The 18857-nt window shown below is 42.6% G+C and overlaps 1 protein-coding gene across 7 annotated transcripts in view; it reads left to right on the plus strand.

Moving 5' to 3' along the window:
• Window positions 1-18857, plus strand: part of NRP1 (neuropilin 1) — a 158423-nt gene that overhangs the window by 121310 nt on the left and 18256 nt on the right. For 4 of the 7 annotated variants that reach the window (XM_030940742.1, XM_030940744.1, XM_010364435.2 and 1 more), the window contains exons 9-12: window positions 513-844; window positions 7117-7261; window positions 11411-11515; window positions 16817-16876. In XM_030940742.1, coding sequence (XP_030796602.1) covers window positions 513-844; window positions 7117-7261; window positions 11411-11515; window positions 16817-16876 — 642 coding nt within the window. Of the gene's footprint in view, window positions 1-512; window positions 845-7116; window positions 7262-8468; window positions 9375-11410; window positions 11516-16816; window positions 16877-18857 lie in introns of those variants that run through there. The other 3 variants (XM_030940743.1, XM_010364434.2, XM_010364436.2) reach the window with 2 other exon arrangements.

The raw sequence follows: 18857 nt of genomic DNA on the forward strand, positions 1-18857 counted from the left end.
TGTTCTTCCACACTCAATTCAATCGTCACCTGCCCTGGGAGGTCCTCTCTTACCCCTGCAGGCTAAGTCATGCATTTCTTCTCTTTACCTCTGCATCACTGTCTCTTTACCTTCGTTTTAGCAACTTTCCTGCTGTTGGAATAACTTCTATGCGTATCTCCAATCCATCACAAACTATGAACTTCTCTGAAGCAGGGCCAGTACTTGATCCAGGGATAAATTCTGGATACCAAAGAGATTGAAATATGAATACTAAACTTAGAAGACCTCATAGCGGGGGGAATGTATCTTTTATTGAAGATTCGCCTTACTGGGATGTGAGTGTAGAGACGGGAATTCTGACAGCGCAGGAGGAAAGTTTGAGGGAGGGAAGAGTTACTGTAAAATAATCCAGAGACTGAAAATTGATTGGGTACAAAGTCATGTCTTTATTCCATATGTTGTATTTTCTTTCTTAGCATGGAGTCGCCCAGAAAATCATTTTGCATTATCTATTTCATTTCACCTCCCAGATTATCCTTGCTCCGGAATGTTGGGTATGGTGTCTGGACTTATTTCTGACTCCCAGATCACATCATCCAACCAAGGGGACAGAAACTGGATGCCTGAAAACATCCGCCTGGTAACCAGTCGCTCCGGCTGGGCACTGCCACCCGCACCTCATTCCTACGTCAATGAGTGGCTCCAAATAGACCTGGGGGAGGAGAAGATCGTGAGGGGCATCATCATTCAGGGTGGGAAGCACCGAGAGAACAAGGTGTTCATGAGGAAGTTCAAGATCGGATACAGCAACAATGGCTCCGACTGGAAGATGATCATGGACGACAGCAAACGCAAGGCAAAGGTGAGGGCTGGGGACTGGCAGGAAGTCGTCCCTCGCGTCCTTAATTTCAATCAAGGGCCTCTGGCATTCTCCTGAGGAAGGGCTTCTTTTTTTTTTCCTTTTTTTTTGAGACAGAGTTTTCACTCTTGTTGCCCAGGCTGGAGTGCAATGGCGCCATCTCTGCTCACTGCAACCTCCGCCTCCCAGGTTCAAGTGATTCTCCTGCCTCAGCCTCCCGAGTAGCTAGGATTACAGGCATGTGCCACCATACCAGGCTAATTTTTTGTATTTTTAGTATAGACGGGGTTTCCCCATGTTGGTCAGGTTGGTCTCAAACTCCCGACCAGGTGATCTGCACATCTCGGCCTTCCAAAGTGAAGGGCTTCTTCTTATTCCCTTCCAGCCAGGACATCAGAGGAGGTGTGTCACGGGGTCAGTAAGATCCTTGATTCTAGGAAGACTGGAATATGGCATGAAAAGCGATGTCTGAGATCACATGCAAAAGAATTGCATTCCTGGTCCCATTCTCTGCCTGGAGGGAAGGAGGGACAGCTCAACAGGCAGACAGGAGACAGGGAAGCCAGGGGCTGACAGCAGCTATCCAGCCAGTGCTCAGAATCCCTTGCAGACACCACTTAGTCATTTGGGTCTGCCCTTCCCCCGTCTCTCACCTACCTGTAGTTTAAGTGCTTTGTTTTTTTATATACATTTTAATTGTGGGCCAGGCGCGGGCACGGTGGCTCAGGCCTGTAATCCCAGCACTTTGGGAGGCTGAGTCAGGCTCATTGTCTGAGCTCAGGAGTTGGAGACCAGCCTGGACAGCAAAGTGAAGCCCCGTCTCTACTAAAATACAAGAAATTAGCAGGGTGTGGCAGCATGTGCCTGTAGTCCTAGCTATTCTGGAGGCTGAAGCAGGAGAATTGCTTAAACCCGGGAGGCGGAGGTTGCAGTGAGCCAAGATCGCACCACTACACTCTAGCCTGGGCAACAGAGTGAGACTCTGTCTCAAAAAAAAAAAAAAAAAAAAAATTTAATTGTGATAAAATACACATAATATACAATTTCCCATCTTAACCTTTTTAGTGTGCAGTTCAACAGTGGTAAGTGTGTGTATATTGTGCAACCAATCTCTAGAACTTTCTCATCTTGCAAAACTGAAATTCTATACCAATTAAGCAACAACTCCCAGACCCCTGCACCGAGTCTCTGGTGACCACCTCCACTTTCTGTCTCTGTGAATTCAAACCATTTTAGGGACCTCATACTGTATTTGTCTTTTTGTGATTGCTTTATGTCACTTAGGATAATGCCTTCACGGGCCATCGGTGTTGTCAGCATTGTGTCAGAATTTCCATCCTTCACAAGGCTGGATAATATTCATTGTCTGTTTATACCACACTTTGTTTATCCATTCACCCACTGATGGACAGTTGAGTTGCTGCCACCTTTAGCTATTGTGAATAATGCTTAAGTATATTTCTTTTTTTTTTTGAAATGGAGTCTCGCCGTGTTCCAGGCTGGAGTGCAGTGGCACAATCTCGGCTCACTGCAAGCTCCGCCTCCTGGGTTCAAGTCATTCTACCTCAGCCTTCCGAGTAGCTGGGATTACAGGTGCCTGCCACCAGCCAGCTAATATTTGTATTTTTAGTAGAGAGAGGGTTTCACCATGTTAGTCAGGATGGTCTCAATCTCCTGACCTCATGATCCGCCCACCTCGGCCTCCCAAAGTGCTGAGATTACAGACGTGAGCCACCATGCCTGGCTTTAAGTATATTTCTTTACACATTGAACCCTTTTAAGATGCAGTAGGCTTTTGATAATCCAGTGAAAAGAAAAGGAAATCTCAACACAAAAATATTCCAACATTCACCAAAATGCACGGTATAATTTTTTCAACCAAACAGATCTGCTTCAGTCATTATATTTTACTTAGAGTGATGGCTAAATTTATTTGCGAGCATACAACAGCAACTTGGAAAGGATACCCTGGAGTGTGCTAGATGGCCCAGAAGCTGGTTTAGGATTCAAATATGGACCAACCTACAGACAACCAGCAGTTTAAGTTCTGTGTGCAGTGTGGAAATTATATTCAGCAATGATATTTCTCGTACCAACACAATTGACCTTTTGGTCTTAGCCTTTCCATCCCTTCTTTGGCCAGGACCTACTCCTCTTGTGAAAAACAGATTTTAGCTTATTGAAGGGAATATTACCCTCACTCCCTCTCTAAACAAGTGTGGGAATTTGGCTTAATATAGTGACTCAGGCCAGAGGCATTGTAGGCAGCAAAGAAGCCAGGCTGTGCCACCAGCTCCCACTCCCTCCAGATGTGAAACCTCCAAGGAAACCGCCGGCTACCACTAGCGCAGCAGGCCACTGACAGGGCTGGGTGCCATCAGAAATATGTGAATCTCTCTCCCATCACTCCCTTCCTGAACTGGGGGTTTCTAAAATATTTTCAGTAGTTATATTTATCTCTCTGTGCAGCTACCTTTTTTGTTGTCTCCAGTTCATTTTCCCCTTTTGTGCCTTGTTTGGGGGGAAGAAAAAGTAAAAAAAAAATCAGAAACTGGAGTTCCCTTCTGAGTGGATCTTTTCTGAGAAGCAGTGAACTCTGACTGCATCAGAAAGTGTGAATATGCTGCAAATCAACAACTTCCTGCTGCTGGCGACAGCGGCGTGTGCTGGTGTGACATGTTCTTCAACACTAGGGCTCTGAGAGAGAAAGAAAACAAGTCACCATATGCTTTTGATAGGATGCATCACGTGCTTCCCTGTCTCTATATAATCATGCGTCTGCAACCAGATCTAAAGCTATCACTCTTCTGTAGTAAATCCAGCACTGAATTCCATGAGAAGCCAGCACACATCTTTCAACTTTCACAAAACACTCAATTCAAGATTGGTTGAACGTGTTGGGGTTTATTTCTAAAATATGATTCTATCCATCATTATCATCCTCCTATGATATTGAAAACCATAAAAGCTTCTTCGTTGTTTATATACAGCCTAATCTATGATTCCTTAACACACCCTTCCAGTGAAATAAAATCTCTAAGATAAAAAAAGAAATGGGTGAAAATCTTCCATTTTAGAGCGGCACATGGTTTTTAATTATATGAAGATTTTTAAAACATGCTATATTTAATTTTACAAGTGAAGGCTACCTCTTAAGATGCCAAGTACCTTTTATGTAAAAGTAAAATGAGCACTCTGTTTTGTGAAATCCACAACACTTGGATGGATTTAAATTTTCAATGCCCTTTCCTCACTCTCTACCCCAAAAATAGTGTGTAGTGGGCAAGCTATATCAGAATCTTTGCATTAGCTAGACTTTTTAGCAACAGAGAGAAGGTCCAAACACCCTAAGTCCTCATCTTCTAAAACATAATTAGCAACAGAACACAAAGAATTCATAAGTAAGTTTATTATATCAGTTAGCCTAGTTCCATATGGGTTTCCATTGCTAATATTCTTCCCAGCTCAGCACTGACAGCTTTTATAATGTATTTACATTGTGTTAATTCTTTGCTCAAGTTAAAATGAAGAGATGAGCCTGGGATTCCATAGATATAAATGCTTTTCTCCTGTGATCTTTGGAGGTATGTTAACATAGACAGAACTTGCGTATGTAGTAATGGTATTTTCATTATAATTAGTATCTTACTGACAACAACTTAATTGGGCCTAACAATAATATGTGTCAGAGTCTCAATTACTGGCAGCAATTTCAGTTCTATAAAGAGTGCAGAACCCCGATAGTGAATTTACTTTTGATAAAAAAAAAAGAAAGCAATTTTAATTGGAAGAGGCGGGCCTATATTAGCAATGCATTTTTAAACTCCTAGAGGCTTTTCTGAGTTGGAAAAGGCCAATTAATTTACTTCTAGAACTCAGAAACCTGCTGATTCTGTTGCAACCTACCCAATCTGTCTTCACTGACATGGTTCCACTGTTTTGTTATGACATTTCCACCACTGAACAAGCACATATTAGGCTGTTTTTTGATGTCTTGACACAGCTACTGGGCATGGCTCCACTCCTGACTGGCATGGCCTGGGGCCGGCCAGCCACTCCATCTGATCTACCAGGTCTACTAGTCCAATTTGCATCAGATTAAAGACAAATTAATGAAACTAAATATGTGGCCTTGGGCATAGATGTTTCTTGGACCATGGTGTTTTCATCTATTAAAATCAGGAGACTGGGCCGGCTCGGTGGCTCACGTCTGTAATCCCAGCACTTTGGGAGGCTGAGGTGGGCATATCACCTGAGGTCAGGAGTTCGAGACCAGCCTGGCCAACACGGTGAAACCCTGTCTCTACTGAAAATACAAAAATTAGCCAGGCATGGTGGCGGGTGCCTGTCATCCCAGCTACTCTGGAGGCTGAGGCAAGATAATCGCTTGAAGGTTATCTTCAAGGTTGCAGTGAGGCAGAGGCAGTGAGCTGGAGGCAGAGATTGCAGTGAGCTGAGATCGCACCACTGCACTCCAACCTTGGTGACAGAGCGAGACTCCGTCTCTAAAAAAATAAATAAATAAATGAGGAGACTGGACTAGATGGCTTGTAAGGGCAGAGGCATCATCGTGGTGTGGTTAAGGGCGCCAGTTAAGACCACCTAGATTTGAGTCCTGGCTCTGCCACTTGCTGTGTGTATGGCCATGGGCAAATGACTTGACAACTCTGTGCCTCAGTTTCCTTGTCTGTAAAAGGACCATAATATAGAATTTACCTCATGGAGAATTTACCTTCATTTGGAAAATTAAATGTAACATGTTTTTAAAATCTCTGAATAGTTAAAAAATACGTGGGCAGGCATGGTGGTTCATGCCTATAATCCCAGCACTTTGGGATGCCAAGGCAGGCAGATCACTTGAGGTCAGGAGTTCAAGACCAGCTTGGCCAACATGGTGAAACCCCATCTCTACTAAAAATACAAAAATTAGTTGGACATATTGGTGTGCACCTGCAATCCCATCTACTTGGGAGGCTGAGACAGGAGAATTACTTGAGCACGAGAGGTGCAGGTTGCAGACAGTCAAGATCACGCCACTGCACTCCAGCCTGGGTGACAGGGCGAGACTCTGTCTCAAGAAAAAAAAAAAAAAAAAGTGCTGCTCTAAAATGGACCATTTTATCGGTTTTCTTTTTCACCTTAGAGATTTTTTTCAGTGGAAAGGTGTGTTAGGAATCGTAGATTAGGTTCTATAGAAACAACTGAGAAACTTTTATGGTTTTTCAATATTATAGGAAGATGACAAAATGAGTAGTTCTGAGGATTAAATGAATTAATAGATTTTAAGCAGTTAGAACAATGCCTTACTCTATCAAACGTCATGCAATGTTTGATATCTAAAGGACATTCCTTATGATGAGACAATTTTCTTTTCCTCCTCCCCCTCTGCCTTCTCCCATTTGGAATGGGATTAAGAATTATGCTGGACAAGAGGACACAAGGAGGCTCATCCATTTCTTGAAACGGAACACAGGGCTAGTCGTTGCTCCATCTTCTCAGAATTCCAGAAAGGATTTTGATCTATCTGGGCATGTGAAAAGGAAACTAAGCCAGTAGCAGCACTGGCAGTGGGTGGCCACGATCCTGAAAACTGTCACAGGGACTTCAAGCTAGGAACACACTTCAAAAGAGGTGCCAACTCATGCCAGGAGCAGTGGCTCACACCTGTAATCCCAGCACTTGGAGAGGCCAAGCCAGGAGAATCTCTTGCAGCCGGGAGTTTGAGACCAGCCCGGGCAACATGGTGAGACCCTGTCTCCACAAAAAATTAGCTGGGCATGGTGGCGCACGCCTGTAATCCCAGCACTTTGGGAGGCTGAGGCAAGCGAATCACTTAAGCCCCTAAGTTCAAGACCAGCCTGGGCATCATGGTGAAACCCCATCTCTGCAAAAAATACAAAAGTTAGCTAGGCATGGTGGTGGGTGCCTGTAGTCCCAGCTACTCAGGAGCCTGAGGTGGGAGGATCACTGAGCCCAGGGAGGGTGAGACTGAAGAGAGGTGCAATTGCACCATTGCACTCCTCCCTGGGCGACAGAGTGAGACCCCATCTCAAAAAATAATAATAATGAATAAATAAGTAAATGCCATCACTTCTTAGAGAAACTTTCATTGTTGTTTCCTTTCTCATTTATGAAAGAGATGCCCACCATTTACAAAGTGGTAGAATGAAGCCTATTTCTCTGCCCTATTCAGAGTCCTGATGGAGGGAAGAAACAGTTGCTAAAAGGGAGCACTATTTTTTTTCTTAATGCCCTGTGTTTTTCATGCTTCACAGTCTTTTGAGGGCAACAACAACTATGACACACCTGAGCTGCGGACTTTTCCAGCTCTCTCCACGCGATTCATCAGGATCTACCCCGAGAGAGCCACTCATGGCGGACTGGGGCTCAGAATGGAGCTGCTGGGCTGTGAAGTGGAAGGTAATTATGATCTCCAGAGTTACTTCTCATTCCTTTTTAAATTTCCTCTTCCATGCGTTTATGCCCCGATGGTGCCTTTGCAAATTGCCTACCCTTTTCCCTTGGGAGGCCCCATATCTCGGTGCCTGCCCATCAGTGAGGCTCAAAGCTCTAACACATGTCACGAGGCAGCACCTTCACAGTCCTGCTTTTGTCTTGGGTTGTTTGCATGACTCTCCTTGGATTATATGAGATTGTCTGTCTTTACTTAAAAAAAAGAGATAATTTATAGAGTTGAAATTCACATAACATAAAATTCACCACAACTCGGTGGCGTTTAGCACATTTACAGTTCAGTTGTACCAACTCCCCTCTTTCTAGTTCCAAAATATTTCCATCACTCCAGAGGAAAACCCCTTACCCAGTAAGCAGGCAACTTCCCTCAACCCCTGGCAACCACTTTTGCCTTTTAAATATTATTTAAAGGTCGATATCTGATCCAGTTTCTGTCTGCAGTGTTGATTACCAGCACATAGAAACAGAAAGCAGCCTTTGACAGACTAAGACATCAAGACATTATCCTGGATGAATATCTTAGGCTGCTGCAGAGAAACAGAACTTTACATGAGACAACGTGTCTGAAAGTAGAGTGACGTTACTGCCTACACTTAGATTATTATATGAAGGTCATACCAAGTACAAATTCAGTCCACACGCTGACCCCATGGCTGCACTCTCTTTGAACATATAATGAATGAAATGAATGTTTTGAGTTGGTTATTGTACCGTTTAATATATTTATGCACTAGAATCCCCATCTGCCTTAGATTTGGACATAAATGAGTAACCTACACCAGTTTTTCTATCCCCATAGAGGTCTTGCTCCAGCCTAGCTTCAAGAATGACTATTGTTGGCATCCAGATGTTAATCAGCCGAGCATATATGCTCACAGTTGTTTTGAAGAATGCTTTTTAATGTCACCTTCTTGCAATTTTAAAATTATTTGTGTCTTGAGCTACCAAATATAATTATATTCCTGAGCACATTAAATACCATAAAACTTTACTTATGCATGACAGAATCCTCAGCTATCAATCACCATACTCCTGAACCATTCATAGCTACTTTTTCAATGTGTTTATTTAAAAGCAGGCCATTTTCTCCCATTCTTTACTGTGTAGTTGTTTCCATATCTGTAGTCACGCCCCAGACACCTAAATTATCCAGGCACTAGCAACACAGACCAAGAATGTCCATGTGCCAGCACTTTGGCAAAGGATGCCAAGAAAAAGAAGGGACGGGTGAACTCCATTCACTGCAGATGCGTTCATTCAATTCACAGAGAAACGTGGTCATCTGGAAAGGGAGTCTGCTCTCAGGATGTGAAATCTGTAGCCTCCATTCTGGAAGGCGATGCTGATTTAGGAGGTGGAGTGAATGGAGGGTTGAAGAGATGGCCTGCTGGAAGTTTTGAAAGCACCCTTGCAAAAATTGTAATGAGAACGTGATGACAGTGAAAGGGATCTGACCTAACTGACTCCATCTTGCTTCTAACCTCCAAGCTGTCCTTGTTCATTCCTGGGCGTAGGCCAAACTAACTCTAGGAGGAACTTATGGTTTAACTTTGAAACAAAGACAATAACAGCTCTTTCCCAAAACAAACCCCCTTCCTGCCTGGGTACTAGATTGCCTTTGCAAGGCTAACGAATTAGCCACAAAATTAGAAATTATGGTTTAGGGGGAAAAAATGAAATTATAGTTTAGGGGTCATGTAGCTGGAGGCTGCAAGATTCTGAACCTCCCCAAATTGCTCCTGGGGATAATGTCACTGTTGTAAAATCTAAGATCAGGGCTTCAGATATCTTGCAGACCCTGTAGTTGACGGATCAGCTGGCACTACCCAAATCGATCAACTGGCTCGTCCTGCCTTGTGTCCCCACCAGAAATTGACTCAGCACAATAGGACACCTTCAACTCCCTGTGATTTCATCTCAGACCTGACCAATGAGCACCTGCCACTTTTCAACCCCTACTCACCAAATTATCCTTCAAAACCTCAACCCCAAGTAATAATAGAACCCCTATCTCCCATACAGTTGTCTCTGCATGAATTAAACGCCTTCTCTATTGCAATTCCCCTGTCTTGACAAGTCAGCCCTGTCTAGGCAGCAGGCAAGGAGGACTCATTGGGAAGTTAGAGCTTCCACTCTCTAGTGTCACTTCTGTAGTGAGGTAGAAATGATCAGTGAAGGGATTTGCTTACAGATGTTTCCAAGCACTCACAAAAGTGAGGACATTGCCCTGGGCCATATGTGAAACAAACATCTGGGGAAAGTAATGTCAAAGCTTTTTGATATGATTGGTGAAAAGAAATGCTTTTCTTTTCACCAATAAGTAACAGGCCCTTATTAAACATCTACTCTGTGCCTTGTTCTAGGGGAGACACCTAAGGGAATGCAGGAGAAAGATGCAGTCCACTCCAGCCTCCCAGGAGTGTCTGTCCTAGGTGCTAGCACTTATATTTAAGAAATAAAGAACCACAGGCCGGGTGCAGTGGCTCACGTCTGTAATCCCAGCTACTCGTGAGGCTGAGACAGGAGAATCTCTTGAATCAGGGAAGCGGAGGTTGCAGTGAGCTGAGATCACGCCATTGCACTCCAGCCTGGGTGACAAGAGCGAAACTCCAAATCAAAAAAAGAAAAAAGAAATAAAGAACTCCAGAAGATAATATATTTTCAAATAGTAAAACTGGACCATACATATCATTCACTTCCTCTTTTTTTTTCCATTGTATCTGGTGAATCTAGCTAGCCACTACCTCAGGCCATTTATAATGTGGAACTCCTCCTTTAGAAACAGCTTGATGAATGCAGAAAAATCAGCAAAATGAATAGAGTTTTAAATACTTAAAGGTAGCACATTATCAAGAGCAAGGAGAGCTTAGGGAAGAAAGACAATTGTCTGGCTTGCCAGAGGAGATACTACTGATTCAATGAGAGCAATAAATAGAGGCCAGAACACGGGTGTATGTGTTTTACAAAAAAGTCTGGATTGCAGGCCTGAATGGCATGTATGTTATTTGCACATGGTAACTTCTTAGTTATTACTGGTGCGTGTCTTTGGGCCATTGAAGAAGCTGAAACTTAGCTCTGTTTCTCCATGTGCCATAACTCTGCTTGGTGTTTCAGCACCATTCAAAGAATGTCAAATTTTTACTGAGAAAGTGGCAGTTACTGACACATTCCTACTGGCCAGAAGAGAACAGCCCCCACCACCAACATCTTGTATGGTTCTCAGACATCACGAGAACTATCCATTATCTCAAGTCTTATAAAGTGAAATGTAATGCCAAAAACTGTAAAATATTAAACAGATTGCAAAAATGAGTAACAGGCTGAAAAAAAATAGCTGAACGAAATTTAAAGGACTTCAAAAGCAGTCTTTGATTAATGTTGAATACCTTTCAACTGCAAATTCAGAGATATAGGAATACCTGTGAATAGTGGAATGCAGTCCTATGAGAGTTCATGTAAAATGACCCCGGGATATCTGAGACAACGTCTGTCACACACCTGCCCTGGAGAGAGAGCTCACAGTTTGAGAAGCTACTTAAAGAGAAATGGAATCACTGTTTTTTGTTTGTTTTGTTTGGTTTGGTTTTAAAAAGCACTTTTGCATTAAATGTGAATGTTGACTCCCTTCGGGGAAGAATCATAATATAAACTTAGCAAACTTAGTCAGTACTAAGAATATAAAAGAATTTATGACAAGTGAGTGCTCTAACACCTCGAAAATGAAAGGGAAAACATTTCAAGCAAAATCTGTATCTTCAAAGTTCTCAACTCCAGGGTCCTGAATAAATAACTAGTGAGAACTCAAGAGCTTTTCAGAAGAAGGATGTTTATGTAGATAACAATGTATAAAATGCTAAGGCAGCCAACTCTACTCAGCAGATATGAATCAAATACCAAAACAAAGCAGGCTCTGCTATTATACATTCTGCAGAATCCAAGTATATCTAGCTCCTGAAAGAGAGGCAAACCATGCATGCCCCTGGCCTTCTTACCGCAGATTAAAGTTTTCTGCATAAGCGTTAGCAGATCTAACAGCCAGAGGCTTGAGAATACATTTCCAAGGTGTGAGATAATAATCCCTGGATCTTGTTTCAGCCCCTACAGCTGGACCAACCACTCCCAACGGGAACCCAGTGGATGAATGTGATGACGACCAGGCCAACTGCCACAGTGGAACAGGTGATGACTTCCAGCTCACAGGTGCAGAAACCATCTTCATCCCATTGCTGTACCATTTCAGTTCATGTCGTAGTTGGGACCGGCTAACACCTGTGTGTGTGCTTATAACTCCACATGGCAAAGAGCTGCCCAGGAATAGAAGCTGCCTTGCCAGAACACGTGCATCTTCATTTCTTCATGTCATCTGGATAGACGAGTTGTTCTTAGTAGCCACAACCATTTGAAACAACAATTTGAGCCATTTTCAGAGCCGAAGGCTAGGATTATCTTAACTGAATAAGAATTTCTCCATGGCTAAATGTGCTAAACTGATCCTTATTTTCAGACCCCCCCTCTCCCCATAACACGTGCACCGCCCCTACATAACCACACACTTCAGAATGTTTATTTTCATTTTCTAACAAGGACACGTTTTTTTGAGTGGATCCTTTATCCAACGAATGGATAAAATTAGGCTTATATTTGAAGTGCGGCTTTTAAGTTGAGATTTGCTAAATCATTATACATTAACATTTACAAAAGCAGAATTAGTTGCTATTTCACATCACCACTGGCCAGCAAATACATCAGCGATGTTGTGTGCCAAATGTCTCACTAATTAATCTAGAGTATTACTCTCTAATCTACTAAAACCCTAAAAGCTAGGAAGTGACCTTCTCTTCCACTTGGAACGGCAGAGGAAATATTAGGCAAGTGGAGAAATGGGATTACACCATTTGGAAATTGGCCGAGGCACTAGGGTTTTCACCCTGTGGTTGCAAAAGGTATTGTGGGACTTTTACTGCTCCCTGGGTCAAAATGCAGTTTCAATAGCATCTGACTCTCATTTTAGATTAAAAGTGTGCTTTTGAATGCAGGTCTGCATTTTTACCCAGAAGGGACTCGGAGAGCCCACATAATTAATTTCCATGGGCAAAACTGAAGGCGTTACCATGTAACTTCATAATAAGGCCATGTTATTGGTTAATGCATTCATGCAAAATCTGGAAGGAAATGTCCTACAGTACATTTCCAATTATTTCAAAAGCTCTCCTCTGAAGGAGCGGGAGAGCTCCGCACTCTGAGATGGAATAAAGAGTAAAAGAAAGAAAAAAAATTGAAAATCTATCCCAGAAATTTAGTACTATGAACTGGGTTTACATTTAAATCCCACCTCCTAAAGCTGTCTCTCTCCAAATTTCCAGAATAATCATTTACATTCATATGGCCAATAAATGTGACATTGCTATGAACTTTTGAATGCTTGTATACAAGCAGCCACAAGCCACAAAACTTAGTTTAATTAATGCAGAGGCATTTTCTGTGTAAGATGTCAAGTTCAAGTTGAAAACTCAACCGCTGATATAAAAAACAGAGTACTATTCCATGAACCAGGTCCTCTGGAAGCTTCCCAGGGTTGCCTGTAAACATTCTGCCACAAACCTCAGGCTTTTTACAGACCCTGTCACACATCCATAGTGAAATTTCTCATAAAAAAGGAATGATTGCAGGATCCCAGTGTACCCTTTCAATTGCCCTCTTGTGGAAGGGGTTCTTTTCTTCATAAACCCTAAAGTGGTCAGTTAATATTGATTAGAAACAAAGCCTCAGATTTACTCCTCATATCAGAACAACCAGCCTTCTCATTTTTGCATTAGTTCATGACTGAATCAATTGAAACTGAAGCCTTTGAATGAAATAGGGCGAGTATGTTAGCCTGGAGCAAATTGTGTATGGCAGCGAGTTACAAACCACAGAAAATGGGTCATTTATAGTGAAAACACTGACAGCCTTTCAAAACTGTAAGGTTTTGCTTTACCTACAGCATTTAAATTATTTCTTTGGTAGATAGAAGAAAGTTCATTCTGATTTGTTTTTCTTTTTACTTATTACCATGGCGAAAAAGAGTTATTCCCAGATCAGCACGTTTGTCTCAATAATTCTATAAATACTCTCATATATTAAGAACCGCTGAGGATGTTGATAAGGCCTGTCCCACACCTCCATCAAGACGAAGTCATTTTAGAAGACATTCTCATGCTTCATATCCATTTATTGCAAGAAGGCAATCCTTTTCTTTTTAAAACATTTTGTACTTTACAAAACTATTTGCTATTCTTTTCTGAAAATGGATGTGCTCACATGCCATTGTTTGCAAGGGGCAAAAACCTCACCTAACCCAGAAAACTTTTTATGTAGAAACTACACATCTCCTATGCTCACGAGCAATTTTGCATCCTTTTTGCTAATTCTGGCACAGGCTTTACTGTCAGGACTACAAACGTTGGATGTTTAGTGTGATGAAACCAAACCAGGAGCATTATTGCTTTAACCCTGATAGGTGGAACATGGAAATTGGGATCAATGGTGTCTTTAGGGGTTGTCTGTTCCTTAGCACAGGTGTTGATTTAATTTATTCTCCTGGGGTGACCTACCTGTATCTAGAGGGGAGAAATATTGTAGTGAAATGCTTGTTACTTACAAACCACGCCGAATTCCAGGTGTACTCTACCAAATGCATGGAAAGGAGTAGAATGTGCTCTCCCAGACCTGGTAGCCAAGGTGAAGATGCTTCCCTGAAGTTACTCATTTGCAAATGCCTTGGAAGTCATTAGATAATACACTTGGCCTCAAAGGCACCAGGCAGCTAAATTTTACGTTGGAGCTGTGTATACCCAACAGTGGAATTTGCCTGCTAACCTATAGCAAAACCGATTATGCATATCAGTTTTAAAAAGCAAATTTTCACCTTGAATCTTTCTCCTATAAGACCACAGGGAACAGAATGCTAATGTATTCTGGCCTCCCTCCAATTCTGCCATTATAGATTCACCTTCTTAACCCATAATACATATAATTCCTTCTTCTTAGTTTCTGCCTTGTTGAGACCTTGCACACATGTGACCACTCATCCAGCATATTTGCTGGGAGAACTGAGGTACCGTGACTTGGTGCTGCAGTTGATTAGCCTAGAAATCTTAAGACCATTCCAAGAGCACAATTTTATGGTTCTCTGATTCATGCTATGGAAATGTAACATGATTTCTGATCTGTGGGAACTGCCAGATAGGCCTGGCCCGAATAAAGATCATCACAAATCTTTATTGAATGATATTATTGGGAAGTGCACAATTATGGCACCCTGTAACCACCTCCAGAACTTTCCATGGTAGCCATGGGCCCACCCCATTCACTTACCCTGAATTGGTTCAATACTGTATCTGGATATAACAGGTTAATTCCAACCATAATCTGCATCATGGATAGACATAAGGAGAAATAACTTTCTCAAGCACCTATGTAATAAACAGCAAACCACTGTTTCCCAAACTCAGTGGGTTATAAGACTCATCTGAAAAGCTTTCAAAAATACAGATTTTGGCCGGGCATGGTGGCTCACACCTGTAACACCAGCACTTTGGAAGGCCAAAGCGAGAGGATCACTCGAAGTCAGAAGTTTGAGACTAGCTTGGGCCAGATAGCGAGATCACTGTCTCCAAAAAAAAAAAAATATATATATATATATATATATATATATATCAGCCAGGCTTGGTGGCACACACCTAGTCCTGGCTACACAGGAGGCTGAGGCAGGAGGATCCCTTGAGCCCAAGAGTTTGAGGCTATGGTGCATGATGGCGCCACTGCACTCCAGCCTGGGTGACAGCAAGACTCTGTCTCAAAAAAATACAGATTTCAAAGCCTTATGCCTAGAGATTCCAATTCTCATTTAGGTCTGGAGAGGACAGGTGGATGGGAGACTGCAATTTCAACAAGCGTTCTGGTGATTCTTATGGTTGGGCAAGTTTAAGAACACTACTTTGCAACAGAAGTATAATGATGAACAGTGGGAAATGGGTGAGTAAAGAGGTGGAAGAGAAGGTGAACCTAAGTCTCAATAGACAAGGTTACAGCCTGTCCCCTGACCAGTGAGATGCAGTAGGCCTGCACTCATTGGAAACTCACAGCACTTAGGGTGTTACTTGTTCAGTCTGTGAACAAGTTTCTCCTGTTCTTGTTCACAAGAACTGGGACTGTGAAATGTTTCTCCTCTTCTCCTCTTCCTGCTGCTTCCTGCAGCTTCTCCAAACCACATACAGGGCAGGGTATTTGTCCTTGAGGAAAGTAAATAGCTCCAGTAGCCAAACAGAGGAGGAACCCATAGCACCTTACTTTAAACCCTCAGTTTTCCAGTTTTTAAAATAGATTGTGGGGACTAGCCTTGCAACTTCCCTGAAGGCACACACCTGAAACCTTGGAAAACGATTTAAAGAAAAGAGGTTGAGGTCAAGTTTAATACCTTTGCTTTTGCAGAGGCCTTTGCTTTTCACTGTTGCAATTGTGTGCTGTGCTTTGTCTGGGAATCAGTGAGTGCCCATGGAGTGAAGTCCCAGTTTCTGGGTGCCTTCTGGATGCTTTGTAAAGAAAGGTGTTAGGCTACATTGTCTACTTGAAAATTGCAGGCTGGGCACGGTGGCTCACACGCGTAACCCTAGCACTTTGGCAGGCTGAGGTGGACAGATCACTTGGGGTCAGGAGTTCGAGACCAGTCTGGCCAATATGGTAAAACCCTGTCTCTACTAAAAATACAAAAATTACCTGGGCATGGTGGCACATGCCTGTAATCCCAGCTACTCAGGAGGCTGAGGCAGGAGAATCACTTGAACCTGGGAGGCAGAGGTTGTAGCGAGCCGAGACTGTGCCACTGCACTCCAGCCTGGGCAACAGAGTAAGATTCCATCTAAGAAAAAAAGAAAGAAAAGAAAAGAAAGAAAGAAAGAAAGAAAGAGAGAAAGAGAGAAAGAGAGAAGAGAGAGGGAGGGAGGGAGGGAGGGAGGGAGGGAGGGAGGGAGGGAGGGAGGGAGGGAAGGAAGGAAGGAAGGAAGGAAGGAAGGAAGGAAGGAAGGAAGGAAGGAAGGAAGGAAGGATGGAAGGATGGAAGGAAGGAAATCGCTAAGAGATTAAAGTGTTCTCACCGTAAAGAAAGCCCAAAATAGGTTTATGAAGTAATGCATATGTGAACTAACTTGATTTAGCCATTCCACTAAGTGTACCAAAACATCACATTGTATGCCATAAATATACACAACTTCTATTTGTTAATTTAGACAATTATTTTATTTGTAAATTTTTAAAAGAAATATGTTAGGTAAAAAAAATGGTTTATTTGAATTTGATATTGTGATGAGCAAAATTGAAGGGAAACAATTGCTACCACTGAAATTAAAAGGATTTTTCTATGGAAAATATTTGCCTCTGATAGACATTTGTAAGTGTACATTTTTCCCCTACATATTCGCTACCGTTTTCTTATTTTTGCATGTTGCTGTTTTTGTTTTTCAGGTGGCACCACTGTGCTGGCCACAGAAAAGCCCACAGTCATAGACAGCACCATACAATCAGGTATCAAATAAAATATGAAACGTGGCAGATTCCATGTACCTCTCTCCTCTCTGCGGCTGCGCTCCTCGCTTTCAGTTTCCCTGAAAGTCCTAGAAGGAGAGATGCCACACAGCATCTGGTCTCCAAGCATGAGCCATAAATATTGCTTTCCTTTCATCCACATGTATATGCAGCAGGGAGTGAGATTTCCTTCTCCATCAGTAATTGCCAAATGGTGACAATCCCAGCTCTCCACTGAAGGAACGGAGTAACATACTTTGTTTAAACGCAGCACATCTAGGACATGGATTGTGTTTGCAAACTACAGGAGGAGGAAATCTCACAGGCAGCACAGCCCAACTATTTATTTTCATCGCAATCCTGCAAAACCCAGACAGGCAAAGTTTGTCAGTTTTGCCTGCCATGGAGTTGGCAGTTTTACAACAGCGTTTCCAGTGGGCGTGCCATGAAACGGGGTTCAGGAAACCACAGTTTATAATTGTGCACAGAGAGAAGCACACCCTTGGGAACAGCACCTCCTCATCCTTTTATTAATAGAAAAGCGTAACGACTTTTAAAGCCCTTGGTTTGCTGTCGATCGGGGGCCAGTCACGGTTAAACGGTGGCCTTCCTCTCGCTGGCCTTTGTGTTTAGTTAGTATCCTGTAAAATTCTTCCCGGCAGACATACACGAAGGGAAACAGTCAGTATAAGCAATCAGAGGTTTTAAATACTTTAAAGTTAATCATTAGAGTAAGGTGAGCAGGTCAGTTTTCCAGCTTTCTCCCATTTCCTCTATTGAAGCTCGCTCAGCCTTGGCCTCTGCAGTCATTTATTAATGGGGCGTGTGGTGTATATCAATGTTCCCTCAATGGTATGACACTAACCAGCTAGGCAGAAAGTAGAAAGGGCCACCCTAATTAGTATGCTTTCTTAAAGGACACTGTCACTGTTGACCTGATTAAACTGCAAAACAAACTTCTCTTGGGTCAAACTTAACCCCCAGCTGCCCTATAGCATGTTCAGGTTGACAAAATTCCTGCTACCACACAGCCCAGACACCCCCTACAAAACCAAGACGTGAAACAGAAGAGTCACTGCGTAAATTCAGAAAATGGTGTAGTCCTACACACATCTTAAGTTGTAAAATGTGGCTTTCAAAGACTGTGCAGGCACCTCCCATAACTGAAGGTACTCATGAGAATAGCCCTGCCTCTCCTTTTCTTTGTACCTTTCCTGTAAGTGCTTAGCCCTTGGGAAGATTTTCTGTGGATAAAGGGTAATGACCACCAGTTGGTTCCCTATGTCCTTTCTGGGATAGGGAAGAGGGGTGAGGTGAATAAATGAAGTTCTGATCACATAACAAACATTTTAGCTGTTGTTGCAGTTTCTTCTCTTGCCAGAGAGGTAATTAAAGCCACTATGAAGTTGCCAGCTAATTTATTTCATTTCATCTCTCTTCTCCTTGACTATGAAAGGGTGTAGGGATCGTTAAAAAAAATAGAAGTGAACAAGAGCTGTGTAGAAAATGGAAATTTATATCAGATTCCAAATCTAGGTAATCTTCCCTGAATGTTGAAGGTCAATATTGTCAGAGCAGGAGTGGTTTTGTTAACATATTTGATTTGTGCACAATCTCAAGGTCACTTGAGGGATGGCTTCTCAGAGGGGCCAGTCATTCCTGTCACAGAGTCTACTGTGGTCAGAGGGCAGGTGTGCAAATTACAATAGTAGGACCTATTGCTATCACCATCTGAACAAGTTCAGTTCAAACCACACGGGTCTACTGATCGGGGTGGTCTGGCCCGGTTTGAATTTCACAGTCAGTGCAGAGTCCTTTGCAAATTGACTTGCTTTCCTGTTTCTCCATTGTCTAAGTCATGAATCTGGACTCCAAGTCTCTGTGGCTAATGGACTGTCTGACCTTCCTGGAAGGAGTTCTGTTGATTGTAACCTCCTCGCTAAGTCAATGCCCAGAATATTGCAAGGGGACTTGAGCATGC

This window comes from Rhinopithecus roxellana, chromosome 11, assembly GCF_007565055.1.
Source record: "Rhinopithecus roxellana isolate Shanxi Qingling chromosome 11, ASM756505v1, whole genome shotgun sequence".
Taxonomy (NCBI): Eukaryota; Metazoa; Chordata; class Mammalia; order Primates; family Cercopithecidae; genus Rhinopithecus; species Rhinopithecus roxellana.